This window comes from Diceros bicornis, chromosome 17, assembly GCF_020826845.1.
Source record: "Diceros bicornis minor isolate mBicDic1 chromosome 17, mDicBic1.mat.cur, whole genome shotgun sequence".
Lineage (NCBI taxonomy): Eukaryota > Metazoa > Chordata > Mammalia > Perissodactyla > Rhinocerotidae > Diceros > Diceros bicornis.
In genome coordinates, this window is record NC_080756.1 from 31,294,322 (window position 1) to 31,317,337 (window position 23,016).

General features: G+C 38.1%; 1 protein-coding gene across 5 annotated transcripts in view; it reads right to left on the reverse strand.

Annotated features, from left to right (window-relative positions):
- FGD4 (FYVE, RhoGEF and PH domain containing 4) overlaps positions 1–23,016 on the reverse strand; it is a 206,326-nt gene that overhangs the window by 24,810 nt on the left and 158,500 nt on the right. For all 5 annotated transcript variants that reach the window (XR_009222557.1, XM_058558530.1, XM_058558533.1 and 2 more), the window contains 6 exons: positions 12,995–13,084; positions 10,850–10,995; positions 10,245–10,401; positions 4,476–4,614; positions 2,364–2,422; positions 1,891–2,037 (listed from right to left, as the gene is read on the reverse strand). Coding sequence is in view for 4 of the 5 variants with exons in the window: in XM_058558530.1 (XP_058414513.1) it covers positions 1,891–2,037; positions 2,364–2,422; positions 4,476–4,614; positions 10,245–10,401; positions 10,850–10,995; positions 12,995–13,084 (738 nt within the window). In the remaining variant the exon portion in view is untranslated. The remainder of the gene's footprint in view (positions 1–1,890; positions 2,038–2,363; positions 2,423–4,475; positions 4,615–10,244; positions 10,402–10,849; positions 10,996–12,994; positions 13,085–23,016) is intronic.

Genomic DNA, 23,016 nt, shown 5'->3' on the forward strand with positions numbered 1-23,016 from the left:
TCTGAACCCTGACAGGACATCACACATCTTTGATTTATATTTAGCTCTCTGTATAACCTCTGTAAAGCGCAGTACTTCTGTTGAACTCAATGAAGATTTTTATAGTTCACTTGGATAATATCTATAAATATTTTAAAGTTACTGAGATATAATTCATATACTATAAAACTTGCCCTTTTAAAATGTACAATTCATGGTTTTTAGTATAGTTGTAAACTGTGCAACCATCAGCACCATCTGATTCCAGAACATTTCATGATTCCAGATGGAAACACTATACCCATTTCCTCCACCCTCCCCACCAGCTCTAGGCAACCACTACGTACATCCTGCCTCTATGCATTTGCCTATTCTGAACATTTCATATAAATGGAATCATACAGTGTGGCCTTTTGTGAATGGCTTCTTTCTCTTGACACAGTTTTCAAAGTTTATCCATGAAGCATGTATTCAGTATTTTATTGCTTTTTATTGGCATATAATATTCCATTGCATGGATATACCACATTTTGTTTGCTCATTCATCAGTTAATGGACATTTAGGTTGTCCCCACATTTGGCTATTATGAATAATTTTGCTATGAACATTCATGTCCATGTTTTATGTAGACGTAGGCTTTTAATTTTCTTGACTTGTACAAACTTAGAGTAGAACTTGTGAGTCATATGGGGACCAAGTGTTCTTTTTAAAAAATGAGAGATACTGAACATTAATTCCTATAAATTTTCCTTTCAAGGGATGCTGTAACCAGACAACAGAAACCTCCAAGCGCTCAATGACAATTCATACTATGGCTGGTGAGATGACTGCCTTGCTGCAGAAAACTCAGACGTGAGTAACATCCGGAGAATGCATCATGTGCCAGTCACTGGGCAGCGGCTTTACCAATATGTCTCTATTTCTTTGCCTTTAATAACAATCATAATAATAGCCAGCATTTACTGAGCTATTACTCAATGTTAGCTTATTGTTACTCAGTTTAGCTATTACGATGATTATTATTATATCATTAGATATAGAAAGGAAGTGGAATTAACAGAGACTAAAAATATAATGGCCTGGATGTCCCAGGAAGAGCTCTTACATTGAGATAAGCCTCAGACTAATTGTCACTTCCCAGAAGTAAAGAAAGGGACAGGAACTGACTGTAGTGAAAGGAACTATGCAGCAAACTCATGTATTTTTCACAAAGATACTTCAGGCACAAGTTTTACAACCCTGCCTATATATTTTGGCTATATATTTCTTCCAACTAGAAAGATTAAAAGTAGTGATTAGACGGCAACTAGAAGGATGTGCAGCTATGACATACAGCTACCTACTGGGGCTTTGGGGAGAAAAAGGGGGTAAAAAAAAAAGGAGGAGGATTGGCAATAGATGTTAGCTTAGGGCCAGTCTTCCTCAGCAAAAAGAGGAGGATTGGCATGGATGTTAGCTTAGGGCTGATCTTCCTCAAAAAAAAAAAAAAAAATTAGTGATTAGAGAAGTTTAGGAAGAGAACTGTTGTCAGGAAATATTATGCCTACAAAATATCCAGGAGATGGTACCCATTCGCCTAGAAGAATGACAAGAAAGAGAAAATCTAAACAAGAAAAGGAGGATTTCAGAAAGCATATCATACCCACATACAAGCTGATGTCTATGATCATCATGGGAAGGTTAAATTGTCTTCAGTATGTGAAAAATTATAGAAAAATATTTTAAAAAAAGATTTGTGTCCTTGAAAGAACAAGTTTCAGTTACTAAGGACATTCCCTTATGTGGAATCCTGACTAAACCAGGTAGATATAATTGCTTTTGTGAGCAAGCAAGCATCCTACTTTTCTAAGACATATATAACAATGTTTATGAATTATTCTTATGTGACTTGTTCATACTATAATACTCACTAAGAAAAGGTAGCGTTCTTGTGCTGATGTGTTCCGAGCAGCTAGTTTGAGGATCTGTCCTTCTTTTATTAGTTCATTTGAAGGATTTACAATGTCTTCTTCTTCTCCCAACATTTCATAAATCTCTATGAGCTTCTTTAGGTTCTCCTAGGAAATTAAAACAAAACAGCAAGATCAAATATAAGGAGGTTTCACCTCAGTGGCTTTAATAATACAAAGACCTTAGCTAAAATATGGACAATTCAGAAGGGATTGGGACCAAGCATAAATTTTGGTATAAAATGTATCAGTTATGAGCAAATTGAAACCCGGGAGAAGAGAGGATTATTCCAGATAACACTAAACATTTTGTAAACAATCTTTTTGGTTCACCTGTATCAATTCATTTTGGCCCAAATCTGTAGATAATATTATGCTATATTATTGACAATGATCTAACTAGAAGATTCCTTTCTCCTCTGAAAACCACTTACCATTTTTCTTATTGCACTGTTAGAATGGCTTGCTGCTGTAGATATAATTTCAAGTGATTCTAAATGGGAAAAAAGAAAAGTAAATAAATATATTTTGTCCTTACTATGCTACTAGATAGCTGAGTAACATACACTACAAGAAGAAGAAATCTGAGACCAAAGACACACGACAAAAGCAGGGGCAATTTCCATTTACAAACTGGATACTTTCAAAAGTTCATTTGTAAGCAGTGTTCAAAATCAACAAACACCATATACACTAGTTTGGTACGAGGCACTTTTGCCAGGCGCTTTCATACGTATTATGTCAATTAATTCTTATACAACCTTGAATGGAAAGTATATTAGCTCCATTTGGCAGATGAAAGCAATGGAGAGCACTGTGACTCGGCTAAGGTCACACAAGTAAGATATTGTAGGGCCAATTTGAACCTAGGTCTTCTGACTCAAAGTTCTACACCATTTCAGCAGTAGTAAGTATTTCATTAGTTTTATGAGCAAATTAACTACTAAGCATAACCAGCTTCTTTGGGAAAACACACTCACAGTTCTAGCCTTGGTCAGTTGAAAGAGAACCTTCTGATGCCAATGCCCATGGAGGGTGTTGTTGCTGGGGCAGGTGGCAGCGAGATGGGGATGGGAACTCTTTTGGTTTGGGCAAGGTAGGAGCTCCAGGACTGCTCTCCATCTAAATCATGTCCTGCTCTCTTTCTTTCTCTTCTATCTTGTGAATGCTGGTCTGCTAAATTCTGTTATCACAACCACCTCTGGACCAAATTTTCTGTCTTCTTTGTTCCACTGCTGAACAGAATGGACTTTTGTTGCTTTTCCCTATCCTTTTAGGTCTTTAAACGCACTTATATGATTCCCTTGGAATTTTAGTGTAAGTTGCAATGGGAAACCAAAAAGAGTAATAAAATACCCTACTATGTCGCCAATTTTATCATTTTTGACATACGCGCCTTAGGTGAAGTCAAAGTCTTTGAGTAAAGAAGAAAGTGAATTTTTATTTACATTTTGGAGAACCATCCCGATTTGGGCAATTCTGTGCGTTCCAGACAGGATCCAAGGTGGAGGAAAACAAAAGAAGATAGGCCACTGCCTAAGGGACCAGTTTGAGTAGCAGCAGAGGCGATCCCATCTCCAATCCTACCACTAGCTCTGCCACTAAAACCAAACACTCAGGCCAGATGAGTGAAAAGTAGAAAGTGGAAGAAGACAAGTCAGGATAATTTTAAACTGTAGAGAGAGAAAGGGGAGAAGAGAAGGTCCTGTGGTCACCGACTCACTTGGATGGTGGGAGAGACAGGCTGCGCTCAAAAAAAGACCCACGCTCCAAGACCAAAGATTGTGTTTTGTGTTCCTCATCTCTTATCAAGGTTGACTTATAACAAAAGACAAGAAATTATTAGGGAAAGAAGCAACATTTTAAGATTGTATACCAGTATCGTTAGTACTTGTTGAATACTAACTTATTTCCATTTCTTAAATTTTCATTCTTCCCTTCGCAGTTAATTGATTTTTTAAAGTACATGAGAAAGCAAAATTATTATTGAAACTCTTGAGCTTAAAATGCCTTTCATTATGATCCAATGAAAAAATAAAAGACAACTCACAGAAGAGGAATAAAGTCTTCTTGGGGAAAATGTTAACTGACACTAAAAAGCACCATTTTCCCTTCTGTTTTGGGGTATGTAGAGCCAACTTCCTTAGGTTATTTTTACACAGTAAATGTCATCTTAGCTTTCTTGGTGTGCATCAACCTATTTAATTAACCAGCAGCACTAGTAATTCTGAATGGTTGTATTCTTCCTGTGAGAAGGTAATTGTGTATTGCTATTTCAAATGTCTCTAAGACTATAGTTTTAAATTTCAGAGTTAATGATTAACGTGAAACCAGCATAAGAAATGTGATTTGCATTGCTCTAAACCTGTGATTTGGGTTCAAAAGTGCTTGCCTAATTGAGGTGTTGATAATTTCCAGTGAGGCTATTTTCTGGCAGCAATATTTTTACTAAAGTGGCTGTGAGACCTATCTCACTTTGGAACCACAAGGCTGTGTGGCCACTAAATTATCCCATAATGGAAAAGGAGTTGGGGGAAAGTATTTACTTTTAGCATCATTCCAGTCTGGAGAATCAGGGGGCAGTTTCCTTAGGTAGTCCTTAAGGAGCATCTCATACCGGGGAATCCGCTGAACAGGTTCCAGCATGTGATGCTGCAAAGTCAAGTTCCCACAGATCTTCTGTTTCTGTAATGAGAAAGGGTTTTTTAAATTTATTTTATTTTTTTGCTGAGGAAGATCAGCCCTGAGCTAACATCCCTGCCCATCTTCCTCCACTTTATATGGGACGCCACCACAGCATGGCTTGACAAGAGGTGCATAGGTGCACGCCTGGGATCTGAACCTGCGAACCCAGGGCTGCCGAAGTGGAGCACGCGCACTTAACCGCTGCACCACCCGGCCGGCCCCGCGATCCTCCTCTTTTTGCTGAGGAAGATTGGCCCTGGGCTAACATCCATGCCCATCTTCCTCCACTTTATATGGGACACTGCCACAGCATGGCTTGATAAGCAGTGCTGTGAGCCCTGGGCCGCTGAAGCAGAGCGCGTGCACCCAGCCACTACATCACTGGGTTGGCCCCAAGAAAGCTTTTTAAAGAAAGATTTAAAAATTAGGTTAGCCAGTCTAAAAAAAGCTCTGTGATACAGAGCTTTCACTAAGTGAAATATTTCCCTAAAAAGTGTGGTCTGTGCATCACCTGTATTAGATATATCTGAGGTGCTATTAAAAACTCAAATTGTAAACCTATCCCAATCTATGAAACCACAATCTTTGAGGCTAGGGCCTGGGAATATGCATTTTAAAACCCCCAACTTCTTATAACATTCAAGTTTGAGGAATATCAATATAGTTTAAGAATAGAAAGGAAAATCAAGCAGAATTTTAAGCAAGAAAATTCCAGATTGCTGGCAACCACTTCAGTTAGTCACTACAAGGGTTTGTGAGGTCACATTATTAAATCATACTCCAGAGATTTTCAAAAGAAGCATCCATTTAATGAGGTTCACTAAGCACAACTGTATTAAACGACTTTGGACTCAGCAGAAACTATTTCCTAATAAGGCTACTATAAATGTCATTTCCTTTGATCTTAAAAAAGACTCCACAAAGAAGAATGACAAGATCTGAGCATCTTATTATCTGTCAGAAAATTTTAATTTTTCATTAGGTCACGGCATTCTTTTCCATGAGAAACCAAACTCTGTAAATAGATCTCCTTTCTTTAGGGTGAAATTGAGTCTATAGTGCTTGCTTTCAATAAGCTGTTAACATAAGAGAGGGAAAAAATTACTTGAAAAATAAGATGTATTCTTGTTCACATTAAACAAAGCAAGAATCTCATTAAAATACTTATTGAACTCATACCATGATCAAGGCACTGCAGGATATAGAAGTTGTATTAAGACATGGTGTTCACATTCAAAGCAAACAAGAAACTAAAGGCTTCACAGAGAAGGGAGCGTTTAATGTGAACTCTGATGAGGGCAGGCTTTGGTGGGAAGGGAAGTGAGGAAGATCAGAGGACAAATGCAGGAAGAGGGACCTTGAAGAACAGGCCTACGGCACGGGGGCATGAAACATGTTCAGTAAAAGGGAACAGCTGAGTTTTGTTGGCAAATAAGATATTCATAGGGAAACAGGGAACGAGGAAGAAAAGGCAATCTGGGGTAATAACGTCAAGCTGACTTGAGATTTGTTTCATCTAACGCAGGTTTTCATGCAGGGGAGTAATATCAGATTTGAGTTCTATTAAGATTAACCTACTGCAATGTGGCTTTAGGGAGATATGGAGAAACTAGTTTGAAAGTTATTATTGTAGACCAGGAAAAAAAATAAAAAGAGCCTGAAAACAGCATGGAAGTTGAGGGCTAATGACTTTCCTTAATAAAGTATAAAATATTAATGTGATTAGTTATCTCATTTGATTTTCTCCAACAAACCTATTGTATACATACGTCCAGGAAAAACTGATCCCCCAATTTTTAGATGAAGAAACTGTGGCTCAGAGAAGTTAGGAGAGTTTTCTAAGGTCAAGTGACTATAAGCGGCAGACTAGATTCTAAACTGGATTAGCTGATTTCCAATTCGCCACTCTTTTCACAACCCCATCATTTCCTCATAATATGGAAAAGATAGACATTGCAGAGATAGAATTTTAAGATTTGATAAAACAACAATAATGACCACCAGCCGCATCATCATTTAGTGAGCATTTACTATGTAACAAGCTCCATGCAAAGAACCTTGAATATATTATCTCACAGGCAAATGAACACATACAGAGAATGAGGAAAAGTGATGAATCAGAGATAAAGCCAAGTTGTCGAACTCTGGTGAATGAGAGAATATTGGCATTGTCTAATAAATCCAGTCATATAACCACAAGCTACTCTGTGCAAGGCAGAAAAAGTCAGATGGAAAAAATGTTTGGGAGCTAAAGATAGGAATGGAACGTGTTGATTTTCTTTGACAGCAAGATGTTCATACAGAATTGTGTAACCAGCACTCAGCAATTTGTAACTGGAGTTTAGAGGTAGAGGAATAGACTAGAAACAATGATTCTAGAGGCATCTGTATGACATAATGGTAAAGGCTTGGGGAAATATGACATCATTGAGGGTATGAAGACAAATAAGATTGAGGAGGGCAAACCTTGTATTCTGCCCACATTTCAGTATAAGCAAAAGGAGCTAGTGAAAGAATCAAAGAAGGAGCCAGTGTTTAGAAAGGTAGATGAGTGCTTATTCATGAGAGAAAAGAGATGTTCAAAAAAAAGGAGTGAAGGGGAAAAGGCAGGACTTTGGCTATGGCTGAGTGAGGAAATGGGCAAAATCCTCCCTGTAAAAAGCAATGATAAAACTGGAAAAAATTGATAGAACAATCATTTTAGCACTTTGTAAATCAAACACAGGCATATAACAATCTGAAAAGTGTTCACGCTTTTAAAACTGAACTTTGGGTAAGAACAGTGAGAATCGGTGGTATTCTGGCCTGGGGTATACACCCTTTCCTCTCTCAGTTCAGTCAACGTGAAGGGTCTGCCAGAGTGGGGCAGGCTGTAAGGACTGGCAGTTTCTCTGCTGAAGTTGAAGAGGGCTCATTCATTTGGAGTGCTGGGCAAAGCATGTGCCCAGCAACAGTGTGATTAGAAGTGAAGATCTCTGAGGTGGACAAATGAGGAGGACTAACGGCTCTACTAGCCTGAACTTGTGCTTATGGGTGAGATAATCATTTCCTTCGCTGAAGCTGTGTGAATGATCAGCAGAGACCAAAGAGGACCTAAGCCAGCACAGTCTCCTAGCTGCCCTGAGGCTGTGAACATGTAGACAGAAGATGTGAAAAGACCCAGTGGACTTGAAAATGGCTTGATTCTTAAGTATGCTCCCCTACCCATAGACAAGTCCATCAGCAGAGGATAGAAGCCTATTGGCTCTAGGTAGTTAAGCATCTCTGTTCAATAATTTTGTGACTCCTAACTTACCCTACACAGGGGCAATCCCTAGAGAGTCAGGATCACATACAAACAAGAATATTCAACAAAAAACTGAGTAGAGACATTAGCAACTGCACACCAGGGGAGAGAGATATCATAGATCAGTCTAAGCAAGTTACTAAACACATAAAAAACAACAGCCACTTTCAGTGGGGAAAATCAGAATCCAGAGTTGCTACAGTAGGTTATCTAAAATGTCCAATATTCAGCAAAAAATTGAGACATTCCAAAAAATAGTGTATGTTATTTATACTGAAGGAAAAAAGGCAGTCAAAAGAAATTGTCTCTGAATGCAGATGTTGGATGTAGCAGACAAAGACTTCAACATAGTTATTATAAAAATGTTCAAAGAAATAAAGGAAACCATGTTTGTAAAGCATGAAAAGTATAACAACAATGATGCATAAATAGCAATTTTCAAGAAGAAAACAGACGTTATAAAAGAGAACGGATGGAAATTCTGGAGTTGAAAAGTACAATAACTGAAATAAAAAATTCACTACAGGGATTCAACAGCAGACTCAAGATGGCAGAAGAAAGAATCAATGAGCTTGAAGAAACATTAATAGAAATTATACAATCTAAAGAACAGAAAGAAAAAAGATTGAAGAAAAATGAATAGCCTCAGAAACTTGTAGAATAACTTCAAGAATTCTGATGTATGTGTAATGGGAGTAAAATATTGAAAGAAATATGGCTGAAAATGTCTTGAATTGATTAAAGCAAAATTAACCTACACATCCAAGAAGCTAAACCAACCCCAACAGGATAAATACAAAAGGGTTCACACCTAGACCTATATTCAAACTGTTGAAAGCCAAAAACATTGAAAGCAGCAAGAGAAAAATGATTCATCATCTACAGGGGCATATCAATACAATTAATGGCTAACTTCTCATCTGAAACAATGGAGGAGAGAAAGCAGTGAAATGACATTTAATTGCTGAAAGAAAAAAAATGTCAACCACGAATTCTGTATCCAGCAACACTATCACTCAATTCTGAAGAAAAAATAAAGACATTCCCAGATAAAGACCAAGGAAATTCATTGCTATCCAATATGCTTTACAAGAAACACTTATCACTTTCATACTGAAAGGAACTTACTCCAGAAATGGTAAATATATGGATTAATAAATATATTTATTGATATATTTTTTTCTATCTTCCCTTAACTTCTTTAAAAGACATAAAATTGTATAAAACAGTAATTATATCACTGCATTATTGGATTTAAAACATATATAAAGGTAATATGTATGACACTAATACCATGGAGCATGGAGGAGGGAACAGAGCTAGAATGGAGCAAAATATCTGTATTTTATCAGAATTAAGGTTAATATTAATCTGAAGTGGACTGTGATAAATTAAGATGCATATTGTAATCCTTCAAGCAACCAGTAGGAAAATAACTCGATATAGTTTTAAAATTAGAGGAATTAAAATGGCAAATAAAAAATTAAAAACACAAAAGGCAGCACAAGAATCCCCACCCCAAGAATCTTATGTGATCTAAAGAATTTCTTTTCGGGGGCCGGCTGGGTGGTGCAAGTGGTTAAGCGCACGCGCTCTGCTGTGGTGGCCTGGGTTTCGCTGGTTCGGATCCCAGACGTGCACCGACACACTGCTTGGCAAGCCATGCTGTGGTGGTATCCCATATAAAGTGGAGGAAGATGGGCATGGATATTAGCCCAGGGCTAGTCTTCCTCAGCCAAAAAAAAAAAGGAGGAGGATTGGCAGATGTTAGCTCAGGGCTGATCTTCCTCACAAAAAAAAAAAAAAAGGATTCCTTTTGAATATTTAAACTTTAGCAAAGAATAAGTTATTAACAATTTTGACTAGAGAATCAAATAGAAATTACTACAGTACTATTAAAATATATTACCCAGGTTTAGTGAAATTAAAAAAAAAATCAGGACACATATATAAAGCGACCAAAAAAACCAGAATAATAATGTTTCCAAAATGTCAGGATTTATAACAATCATTCTCTATTTCATTTATATTCATTCTAACATCTCAACCTCTGAAAGAAAGCAAGGGAGGCATAGATCTGAACGGGAACTCACTTCGTAACTTTACATGGACCCTGATAAAGCTAGACTCTCCTGGTCTCAAAAGCAAATGAAGAATTTACTGCTCAGTACATGGCATGTGCTCAATAAATATTTTAACTTTGCAGAGATTATTTTTGCATAATTCAGAGTAGAATGGAATTTGGCTAGGTGTCTCAGACAGATTTCTCAATCTAAATTTTAGATCTAGAAGATCTTATGATTGGTACAGAAAAAATTTATAGACTGAACCAGAGTCCTATTACCTGAATTTCTTCAACTACTGATTTGAACTGGGGAATACGCTCTGTCATGTTTTTAACCAATTCCATTGCGTTATCAAATCCCTTCACATATTCTCCATACATCTTAAGGAATGGCGCCAATTTCTGAAGGATGTCACCAATTCTAGGGGTAGTTTCCCTGTATAAAATATAGAAACAAATCATTAAGATTTCTTATAGAATGAGTGAATTAACAGCACTCCAAATGAGGTAATCATTTTCTACACACACTCTTGCTTTGTCAGATCCCCTCTGCTGTGACACTGGTAGAGAACGAAGCAGCACCTTTTTAAAGGGAGTTTAGGAATGACATAGTAAAGAGAGATGCTGTGGAATTCTTGAAGCTCCAGATTACCCCTAACATCTCGTCTCCACTACTCAAAAGATAGTTTGGAGAGTAGAGATGAAATCCTATTTAATTAAAGCCAAAAACATACCACAACTTCTATCCGTGGCCTTTAACGTAAAAATTTAGCACAAAGGTTTGGCTACAGATCTGTGTAGCATTACTATTTCAATTTAAAAGCTGAAAAACAGCATCTAACATGACTGCCTTAGATATAGCATTTGCTATCTACTCCTCTTACCATTCTTGCATTCGTTTCTCCAGCTCTGGCAATAGGAATTTACTATGGAAGGCATTTATTGATGAAATATTAGAAAAGATTTTATTCACCATCTCTGCTGGAAATGAGCCTCGATTTGCTTCTTCCAATAGTTTGCAATAAAATACCTGAACAAGAAAATAAAGCAAACATTACTTCAAATCTATTAGTTCATCACATAGCACTGTGCTAGGCACATAGTGGGCTCTTAGTAACTTTTGGTTGAATAAATGTAAAAGTTCATGGTTCAAGAAATCAGTCATTTTTTAAATGCAGGAGTGGGTATATGCTTTGATTGAGAAGAACCACGAATCAAAATTAGGAAACTTTGACTCCAACCAAGGCTATGCCCCTCTCTGTGGGATGTTAACCTTTTCTGTGCCAGAGAATTCCCAATTGAGGTTAACAGGATTTGCGCTTCTTATCCACAGGTAGAATTAAGAGATATGGAAAACTTTGTATACACACAATAATTGTGGTATTTTTCATTCCTCTTTATGTTTTGAATGACTTCTATGGCACTTATTACATATTGTCCTTTACTGTAATTTGTTGACATTCATCTCCTTTTCCCTATTTGTACACTCCTTGGCGGGGGAGGACATCAGGATTTAGTTCCCCCAGTAGAACAGGTGCTTAATAAGTATCTAGTCAATGGATGAACAGAAGTTCTCAGATGTTTTCTTGCTTTTTAGTAAATAATAACGCATGATAACTTAAAACACTGATATGAGGATAAAAAGATCTTCTCCTGTACATAACAACAGGTATCTTAAAGACAATTAAAAAAAACTGCAGTCTTAGCTGCACTCCACTAGGGCTACTATACCTCTTAATTGCCATTCTGTTAAATGTAGGCAGAAGGAGGTCTGTGCCTTCATAATGTCCAGATGGTTGTTAATTTTCTAAATTCACCTCCACTGCATTTTCTTGGGAGGCAAAAAGAACACAAAATTATGTCCTTAGAGACTCCAATAGATAGGATATTGTAGTAATTAAGACTCTCAAATTCTAATAAGTCAGCAACAGTAGCTGATAAGCTAATACAGTTGAAAAAAAAAGAAGAAGAAAAACACCTCTCTTCACCATAAGACTACCTAGAAGTTTCAGGTCTGTAACCCCCCCCCCCCCCCCCCCCGTGAGAAAAGTTGTTTCAAAGGCACAAACTCAACATGAATTGATTGACTTACGGGAAATGCTTTGGAAAGTGAGTACCATGAGTCACAATCTCATTATTTCAAAGAATACAACCCTTAATCCGGCTCCTTAAGGTTCATCTTAACAGGGACAGAGTTTACTCTAGGAACCAATGATAAGAAAGTGTGCCCAGGATGGCCTACTCCCATGAAGTTCCAGTTTTCCAATGGCAGAAATGGGATAATTTTTCTTACCACTACCATTCAAACATGGCAACTTTCTCTTTTAATCAGAGGAGTCTTTTATTAGCAGACAATCTACCAATTATCTTGTCCTTTTATCACTGAAACAAGATTAAGAGGCCTTATTTTTCTACAGTTAATTCTTATGAAGCATTTTAAAACTTTCTTTGCAAATATATATTTGAAGTGTTACTCAAGGCTCCACCATGATGAAAGTATAAAATGTGATAAAGTAGATGCAGATAGTCAACAAATACTGACTGTGCAACTTTACACCAGGCACTGTATTAAACATTTCATACGAGGCTGAATAAGTGAACTCTCAAAATCCCTTCTGGCCCCCTGACTGCAGCAATCCAGATGGCTCACAGAGGGCTGAACAGCGAGCGAACAGACAAACAGAATCAGTGATGCGTTCATGTCTGCATTAGAATCACCGAGCTCTCAGGTAGGTTATAATAGTAACATGCCCCCCAAGATCACAATAAATGGTCAGGAAACAGACTAGTGTTTAGGGTTGAAAGACACAAAGGCATTTTGTAACGTGTACAGAGAGTCCTTCCATCTGTTCTTTATGAATTACAAACCTTTACACCTAGTGAATTCACTGACCAAGCTGAAAATGTTAGAGAATTCCTTGAGGAAGTTCAGCTTCCACTGGCCAAAAATGGTCAAGCCCCTCTTGCGGTTTCTAAAACACTTTAATTACTAAGTTAAAATAAAATAGTTCGAAAAGGGAAAATATTACCTGATCTAAGAGGTCAAGTCGGTTGACGTAAGCTCTTTCTGTAAGCAAAAGTTCATTGGCTATTTTGTGAAGTTTTTGCTCATCAGTTTCCTAAAAATAGAATAGATATTCACATATTAGGAAATAAAGCTTGGACAACATTTCTCAAGTAATAAACACCTTATCAAATGGTTTGATTGAAACAGTCTTTTCAAGCTTCTTAGGTACGCGAGTCCTTTTAGCCATCAAGGAACATCCAACCAGAAATGAACAAAATCTGCTAGATTTAACCTATAATAACTTCTTTAAGTTATAACTTCTTCTTTGACCTCTGTAGCAGTTAACACTATCGTCCATCTTTTCCCTGAAACATCTTTTATCTTTTTCAGTTCCCAGACATTATACTTTCCTCATTTTTTCCCTACCTCTCTCAGGCTACTCTTTGGACACGATTTCATCACTCTCTCAGATATCTCGTCTAATTATTAGCTCTATGCACAGAACTTTTTACCTTTTCAAAAAACATTTTATTGTGGAAAATTTCAATCATATATAAAACTAAAGAAAATAGTAAAATGAACCCCCATATGTCCATCACTGAGATTCAACAACTATCAATTCATTGCTAATCTTGTTTCACCTCTGCCCCCACCCATCTCCCTCTACCCATATTATTTTTAATTAAATCCACATTTTATTATTTCCTCAGTATATATTTGCTTAACTCTTAAATATGTGTGTATAACCTTGCTAGTTCCACAAGGATGGGAACATTTCTTTTTTTGTTTTTTTTGTGAGGAAGATCAGCCCTGAGCTAACATCCATGCCAATCCTCCTCTTTTTGCTGAGGTAGACTGGCCCTGGGCTAACATCCGTGCCCATCTTCCTCTACTTTCTGTGGGACGCCGCCACAGCATGGCCTGACAAGGGGTGCATCAGTGCGTGGCCGGGATCCGAACCCGGGCCGTCAGCAGCGGAGCGCGCGCACTTAACCGCTACGCCACGGGGCCAGCCCCAGGACATTTCTTTTCCTTGTTAACTGCTCTATCTCCTGTGTCAACTACAATGCTTCAATGCAACACTGACACACAATAAAATATGGCTGACTGTATGAATGAGTAGCAGTCTCACATACCTATTGTTGGACATTTATCACCACTTTTTTTTTTTTTTTTTGGTGAGGAAGACTAGCGCTGAGCTAACATCTGCCGCCAATCCTCCTCTTTTTGCTGAGGAAGATTGGCTGTGGGCTAACATCCATGCCCATCTTCCTCTACTTTATATGGGACTCCACCACAGCACGGCTTGACAAGTGGTGCGCTGGTCTGCGCCTGGCCTCCAAACCTGCGAACCCCAGACCGCTGAAGCGGAGCACGTGCACTTAACCATTACCCCACCAGGCCGAACCCTTTATTACCACTTCATTACCACTAAGACCAAACTCATGTTTTCTGGAAAACCTCTATCCTACCACACCCTCAGCCCCCAAACTTTACCATCCTGGCAATGGTTCCATCCCTTTCCAGTTATCTACTTTGGTATCTTGAATTACTTTAAATTTAGTTCCCTACCACAAAATCCAGTCAGCTACCAACTCCTACTCATGATATTATGTCTTTAGCATTCATCCTTTAAGTTCTCATCACTGCCAGCCACTCTGTTTTGATTATACCATATCTCAAGCCCAGGCCAATCATTAGTTGCCAAATGATCTGATTCTACTATTTTTTGCTCTAACCTACCTTGTATACCGCTGTATGAAGAATCTTTCTAAAACTCTGCTTTGCCCAGATAATCCTGTTTCCCACAGAAAGTAAAGCCTTCAATAGTCCTTTCACCAACAGGATAAAATCCAGACTCTGTATACCATTCAGGGTTGTTCAAACTTTGTCTCTATTCACTTCCTCAAACTTCTTTCTCATTGTGTCTTTACAGGCACCCTTCCCTCCAAACACAATGATCTATCCACCTTTATCCAAACACATCCCTGGCCATCTCCAAATCTTTTTTCTTTCCATCCTCTCTGCCTGGCATATGCTCTTGCTGTATCTCTCTAGGACTTACTTTCTTTTTGATGGGCTGCTGAATTTCCATCCCTTGCCCATGGAGCCTTCTTCAACTATCCAAAGCCCTTGGGGCTGGTCCTACTAAAATGCATTTTATACCTAAATATCTTTTTATTTAGAAATTTTCTACCTGGTTACTTTGCTGAAACACCCTTTTCATTCTAGGAAAGTATGCAGTACAATAAGCATTTAGTAAAAACTTGAATACCAAAGTAGACCAGAGTAATTTTACACCAGTGTCTAATTTGTGTAAATGCTACATTTTAAACTGTTTATAAAATGCTATTAAGTGTATGAATACTTCACTGTGTTCAACATATATGAGATCTACTTTATGCTTTATACACAATATCTCTTCTAATGTGGAAAGTTATCGTGTTGCTTCTTACAGCAGCATTGCAATGAGGTATTTTCATGTGAAGTCTTTAGGTAAAGTAACATAATACTGCTTAAATAATTTGTGGTCTCAGAAATACTGAAATAAGAACTATGCAGTCATCAAATTCCACAATTAGTGAAGGTTTTGGTTTAACAATAAATTCAGGGTAAAGTACTAGCATTGTTGCTTGCCTGCCTAGCATCCTTTCCCCCCAATTTCTTTCTTTTTGTGAGGAAGATCAGCCGTGAGCTAACATCCATGCCAATCCTCCCTTTTTTGCTGAGGAAGAATGGCCCTGGGCTAACATCTGTGCCCATCTTCCTCCACTTTATATGGGACGCCGCCACAGCATGGCCTGACAAGCGGTGCATCGGTGCGCGCCCGGGACCCGAACCCGGGCCACCAGCAGCGGAGTGTGCGCACTTAACGGCTACGCCACGGGGCCGCACCCCCCCCCCCCACAATTTCTTAATGGTATCCAGATTTCCTTGGTGTATCTACCCCACTACTATGGAGCCTTTCCTTTGGGGAAACTGACCTCATCCCCAGATCAAAAGGGGGGCCCTGAATGGTGTAATAATCAAGAGTACACATTAGTTCAGGAGCCAGTGAGACATGAGAGAGTATGTGCTGGGGGCTTTAGATAAGGGCGTTTTCCTACTCTTAAGGAAGAACCATGGAAAAAGACATCTCTCTTGGCTACTCCATGTACATGATGGTATGTGTAGGCTTGAGTGCTATGAGCGGCCATCCCCAAACTACAGAGATGAAGCCAATAAACTTCCTTATTGTTTAAGCCAGGTTGAGTATTACTGGTGTTATTTGTAGCTAGAAGCATCCTGATTAATACAGAAAACTTAAATACTATGAAACATATGCAGTATATTCTGTGAAACTGAAAAACTTCCAAGTAATTTTTAAATAATTACTATTTATAGAGGCGAAAGTAAAATACTTAATGAGCTAAAAATGTGACTTTCAAAACTGTAATAAGTGAACACAAATATACAGTAAATACATAAATCAACATTTCAGAGGAAGATAAAGTACAGTAATATGCAATTCTACATACTCAAAGGAAATACTGACCTGCATCAACACTACAAGCCATTTGTGTGTGTTCTGGTTTTTTAAGCCGGATTAATTGAGATATAATTTACAAATAGTAAAATTCACTCTTCTGGTGTATAGTTGGAGGAGTTTTGACAAATGCTTACAATCATGTCACCACCAACACAATCAAGATACAGAACATTTCTATCCAAACTTTTCTTAGGTGCCTCTAGTTCACTCCACTCCTCTCCTACAACCAGCTCCTGGTAACTGCTGATCCGTCCTGTTCCAGAATGTGTAAATGGAATCACAGTATGTGCCTTTTGAGTCTTGCTTTTTTCACTTATCAAAATGTATCTGAGATACATCCATGTTGTTATCAGTATTAGTAGTTTGTTCTTTTCAAGCCCTTAGTTTTACTCTAATATAATAGTGGTGATGTATCTTTTCTGACACACTCACACTCTTTTATATGTTCAGATTCTAGTTCTGACAAATATCTTAAAGAAAAGAATCCAGCAGAATTTGTGCCATGATAAAATAATACATCTTTTATGAGTCAGAGAATTCATTAACCAACAAGTCATACTGTCTCTTATTGCTATGCAATGAAGTCACCCCTGAGGTCTTCCACATCCTACGGGATCTTAAATAGGAAGCTTATAAGAAACAATCTTTTGCTGACTGCAAATCATACTTTAGCTGAATGTGGCAAATTGTGGGTATCCTGGTCATATTTTGCAAAATCCAAGGAATGCCAGCAGTTATTAGCAAAAGCTATGTTCCTTCCACACAGATGGTCATCTAACATGAGGTCTCTGACCTTGCCAAAGCCAACACAAAGAGAAGCAAAAGTAAGCTTGCTGACATACAGTTTAATCACTCACTCACACAGAGGTTTGTGAAAAGTTACTAGGGATTTTGTGGTGGAGATAAGGAAATCATGGACTCAGGGAGCCTTGCTTTAGGTTAATCACAACAATAGTAATCATGTCACCATAATAACAACAGCTAACACTTATTCACTGATTGCTTATGTGCCAGACACTGTTAATAAGTATTTTATATAAATTGACTAATCCTTACAACAACTCTATAAAATAGGTACCGTTATCATTCCTGTTTTACAGGCAGCACATACACACAACAAAACAAAATCTCGAGGCTCGAAGAGGTCACACAATTACAAGGTAACTGAATCAGATTCTAATCATATAGAAGAGTACATGATTTTAAGTAACTATTCAGTAAATAATTGGCTCTCTAACCCTTCTTTGCAACAAAAAACAAGACTGTAATAAGCGCCTGCAAGTGAACAGACTAACAAAATACCAATATCCACTTAAAAATGGAATGTGGTACGTGGATTGGAAGAATAAACATAGTTAAAATGTCTATATTACCTAAAGCAATCTACAGATTCAATGCAATCCCAATCAGAATCCCAATGACATTCTTCACAGAAATAGAAAAAAGAATACTAAAATTTATATGGGGCAACAAAAGACCCCGAATAGCTAAAGAAATCCTAAAGAAAAAGAACAAAGCAGGAGGCATCACAATTCCTGACTTCAAAACATACTACAAAGCAATAGTAATCAAAACAGCATGGTACTGGTACAAAAACAGACACACAGATCAATGGAACAGAATTGAAAGCCCAGAAATAAAACCACACATATACGGACAGCTAATTTTCGACAAAGGTGCTAAGGACATGCAATGGAGAAAGGAAAGTCTCTTCAATAAATGGTGTTGGGAAAACTGGACATCCACATGCAAAAGAATGAAAGTGGACCATGTGCTATCGCCATTCACAAAAATTAACTCAAAATGGATCAAAGACCTGAAGGTGAGACCTGAAACTATAAAACTCATAGAAGAAAATATAGGCAACACACTATTTGACATTGGGTTTAAAGGAATCTTTTCGGATGACATGCCTACCCAGACTAGGGAAACTAAAGAAAAAATAAACAAGTGGGACTTTATCAGACTAAAGAGCTTTTATAAGACAAATGAAATCAGAATCAAGATGAACAAACAACCAACCAGCTGGGAGAGAATATTTGCAAAACATACATCTGACAAGGGGTTGATCTCCATAATATATAAAGAACTCACACAATTGAACAACAAAAAAACAAACAACCCGATCAAAAAATGGGCAGAGGAAATGAACAGACACTTCTCCAAGGAAGATATACAGATGGCCAATAGGCACATGAAAAGATGCTCAACATCACTAATCATCAGGGAAATGCAAATCAAAACAACACTAAGATACCACCTCACGCCCGTTAGAATGGCTATAATCACCAAGACAAAAAACAACAAATGTTGGAGAGGATGTGGAGAAACAGGAACCCTCATACACAGCTGGTGGGAATGCAAATTGGTGCAGCCTCTATGGAAAACGGTATGGAGATTCCTCAAAGAATTAAAAATAGAGATGCCCTATGATCCAGCCATCCCACTACTGGGAATCTATCCAACGCACCTGAAATCAACAATCCAAAGAGGCTTATGCACCCCTATGTTCATTGCAGCATTATTCACCATAGCCAAGAAGTGGAAGCAACCTAAGTGTCCCTCGACTGACGATTGGATTAAGAAAATGTGGTATATATATACAATGGAATACTACTCAGCCATAAAAAAAGACAAAATCGTCCCATTTGCAACAACATGGATGGGCCTGGAGCGTATTATGTTAAGTGAAATAAGCCAGAAAGAGAAAGACAAACACTGTATGATCTCACTCATATGTGGAATATAAACCAACACATGGACAGAGAAAACTGGACTGTGGTTACCCGGGAAGTGGGGGTGGGGGGTGGGCACAAGGGGTGAAGGGAGTCATATATGGGGTGATGGACAAACAAAAATGTACAACCCAAAATTTCACAATGTTAGAAACCATTAAAATATCAATTAAAAAAAAAAAAAAATGGAATGTGGTACCTACTATGCATTTTAATTTATACATTAATTATTTTTCCAAAATAAATTCTATTTAAAGCAGACTTTGCAGTATTTTAGTTATAATTATCAGATATAAAAATTCAGTCATATTTGATATAATAATATGACGGCTTCCAACTTTTAAAAAAATTGTTTAGTTACTGAAACTTATTTATGAATACATTTAGGGAGAAATATATGATCTATCTGCATGCATGGGGCTCTATTACACTCTCAGACATGCTTAAATAAGACAAAATAGTTTGAAAATTGCTGGTACATTGAGGCTGTAGCGTGATATTTTAAATAGAAAGTTAAACAGGTAAAGTTATATAATACTGTTTCTTACTATTTGCCACTTCAGAACTATAAAACGTCTACTTTATGCTTAGCACTTTACTAAGAAGTCATTTATTCTTGTGATTCTTTGGAAAACAATAATGGTTACACAACATTGATTTAATAAATAATCCTATTTGCTTCTACTAAAACCTAATACACAGACTTGACTTTTTGAAATTACTATAAATATGCTATTAAAAAAAGCATCTTATTTTTGATATCCCTCTATAAAATAAAGAGAGTGGGTTTTTTTTTTTCACTTGCAAATATATGAAACTATACTCATATATTGAAAGCGGATTCCCAGAGTATTGCCTCAAACAAAATCTAGAGGATATTTAAACTTCCAGATTTGAAAAGTAAGACACACTCCTGTGACAATAATAGATGCTACAATTTGCTTTTCTCTTTCTGCTTGCTGCACTTCCCAGGCTATTACTGTGCACCTGCACAGCGCCGGCCCCTCTTGAGTCGAGATCAGCTCCGTCCTCACTGGGGTTAGGCTCAGCCGGCACCCGCTGCCTCACGAAGGTGCTGCAGTGTCAGTTCTGCCTCCTCATCTGCAGACGCCACCACCTCCTGCAGCTCTGTTCAGCCCTTCTGGCAGGCAGGAGCCGGGACAAAGAGCCCCCACGGCAGCTCACAGAGTTCATTAACTGGATAGGCAGAAAATGCATGCCTGGAGCCAGTGATTCATTCTTCAACATCTTAGTGCCATACGCCCTGCCACAGGCCTCAAAACCACCAAGAAAGGGAGCAGACATTTTGGAAAGAATTTTGTAAATGCAAATGAACAGTTTCCTGAAAGATGCCTTAAGGGCAAAAGCTTCCATTATTTTAAAATGAATCTGACATTGATATTGTACTTTATAACTCTTCAATTATCTTTTATAACTCTTCCATATGTTCTTGTGATTTTATAAGAATTTTTTTTTTTTTTTTTCTAAAACCATTGAATCTAAACTACTAAAAGGTTTTACAGGGGCCAGCCCGGTGGCGTAGCGGTTAAGTTTGCACACTCTGCTCTGGCAGCCCAGGGTTCACAGGTTCGGATCCCGGGCGCGCACGGATGCACTGCTTGTGAAGCCATGCTGTGGCGGCGTCCCATATAAAGTAGAGGAAGATGGGCACGGATGTTAGCCCAGGGCCAATCTTCCTCAGCAAAAAGAGGAGGATTGGCCACGGATGTTAGCTCAGGCCTAGTCTTCCTCACACATACACACAAAAAGTTCTTACAGCCTTCTCTGTATATTTATTAGAGGTTATATTCAAAACAATATGATATAAATTATCATGTTTTTATAGGACTGGAATGAATGTTTCTTGGTTCTGGCAAATTTCTACCCAAATCTGCTGTCAGTTAATTATATTTTTCCACAGAGAAGGAAGATGTGGCTTTACATAGTTACACACGTCTCTGCGTTCCCTGAAGTCCATTCTCTCATAATAAGATGAGTCAACTTAGAGAATAAACACTGGATTTTGTACCACAATTTATGAGATGCATCAATTTTGATATGTCATTTTGAATGTATTTCCAGACATCAAAGTCTTCAATGTGGCTCTAGGTCATAATTTAAAATTAGACCACAATGATATTTAAATGTCACATAATAGGCCTATCATCTCAAAAAGCATCTTAAAATCGCTAACTTGTGTCAGATATTTTCATTCCAGCATTCTTTCTCACTACACTAAGGAGCAGGAAAATCAAGGGAAGCTATCACAACAAAGACAGTGATAATCCTCACTATGGATCACTTACTGTGCTAGGCACTATCCTACGTGCTTCACATGAATTCTCTAACGTAATCTTCCTAATACTCCTGTGAAGGAGGCAGCATTATTCCTTCATTTTATAGATGGGGAAGCTGTGTCTTAGTGAGGCTGGGAAATCTGCCCAAAGTCATACAGCATACAGTCCTACAGTCATAAGTGATTGAGGCAGGATTCAAATCCAAGTTTGTGAAAACAAAGTTCTTGCTCTGATACAGCCTTTATTTTTGGTCATGAAGAGCGGCCCTAAGCTAACATCTGTTGCCAATCTTCCTCTTTTTGCTTGAGGATGGCCCCTGAGCTAACATCCATGCCAGCCTTCCTCTATTTTGCATACGGGATGCTGCCACAGCATGGTTTGATGAGCGGTGCGTCGGTCTGCACCTGGGATCCAAACCCGCGAACCCTGGGCCGCCAAAGCTGAGTGCACGAACTTAACCACTACACCACCAGGCCGGTCCCTATTACAGCCTTTTAACTAAGAGAATTCCTCGGATTTGGGGAACGAGAAAATGAGAAGGTAAGGGAATAAAACACAGATTTTGTGTTCAATTAAGATCATGTAATAATGCCATTAGGAAGGTCACATAGTCTCAGGGAACATTTGTAACTAGCAAGAAATTTATCACCAGGTTCACGTTACCAGAAAGAGAGAATGCTCACTATGACACACAGATGTTATTCCTTTCCCAGTGCTTCATAATACAGTGTCACAAGCACAGTCTGTTACTTTAGCATGATCCTTCAGGATCCTTCAGGAAGCTTTGGGAGCAAAGTCCAAGCCTACTTTCGACTCAGCACCAATATTTTTCCAATGTTATGTCCTCTACACTATTTATCCAATTCAAAAGAGGAGAACAGGCAAGTAAAGAGCTTTAATCTGAAGGTTTAAATTACATCCTTTCGAGACAGGGTGGGGAGAAGGGAGAAAGAGAGCTTCTTGCACTGAGAAGGACAATTTGGTTAGTTGCACAAGGTCAGAGGGGAATTAAATGGTAGCAAAGAGAGAAGAACTTTGCTCTTCTTGTACCCAATTTAGTATATATTAGGCGAAACTGTACTTTGGGTTTTGCAGAAATTAAAGATCCGGCACCAAGAAGAATTTAATATATACTCATAATCAATAACAGAATTAACTGATCTCAAGTCTAGGCTGAGCATCAGAGTAATTAGGTCAGTTATAAATATTTCTGATGATGATTCCCTGAAGTTAAAACCTTGTAGATATTCATGAGGGTGACTTACTTGGTAACAACCTACAGCCTTCAGGCAAGAGAAACAAAAAGAAATACAGGAAACCTAAATTAAAAAGGAAAAGGCGGGCAAACTGATCTCTGTGCATCTCGCAAGGGAGCGTCTCAGTTTAAAATGGACTGACAGGTGCTGGGATGTTGACCAGGCAAGATATGGTGAATCTGGGATCTATTAAGGGGCATCTCAGGTCATGAGTCTATTCATCTTGA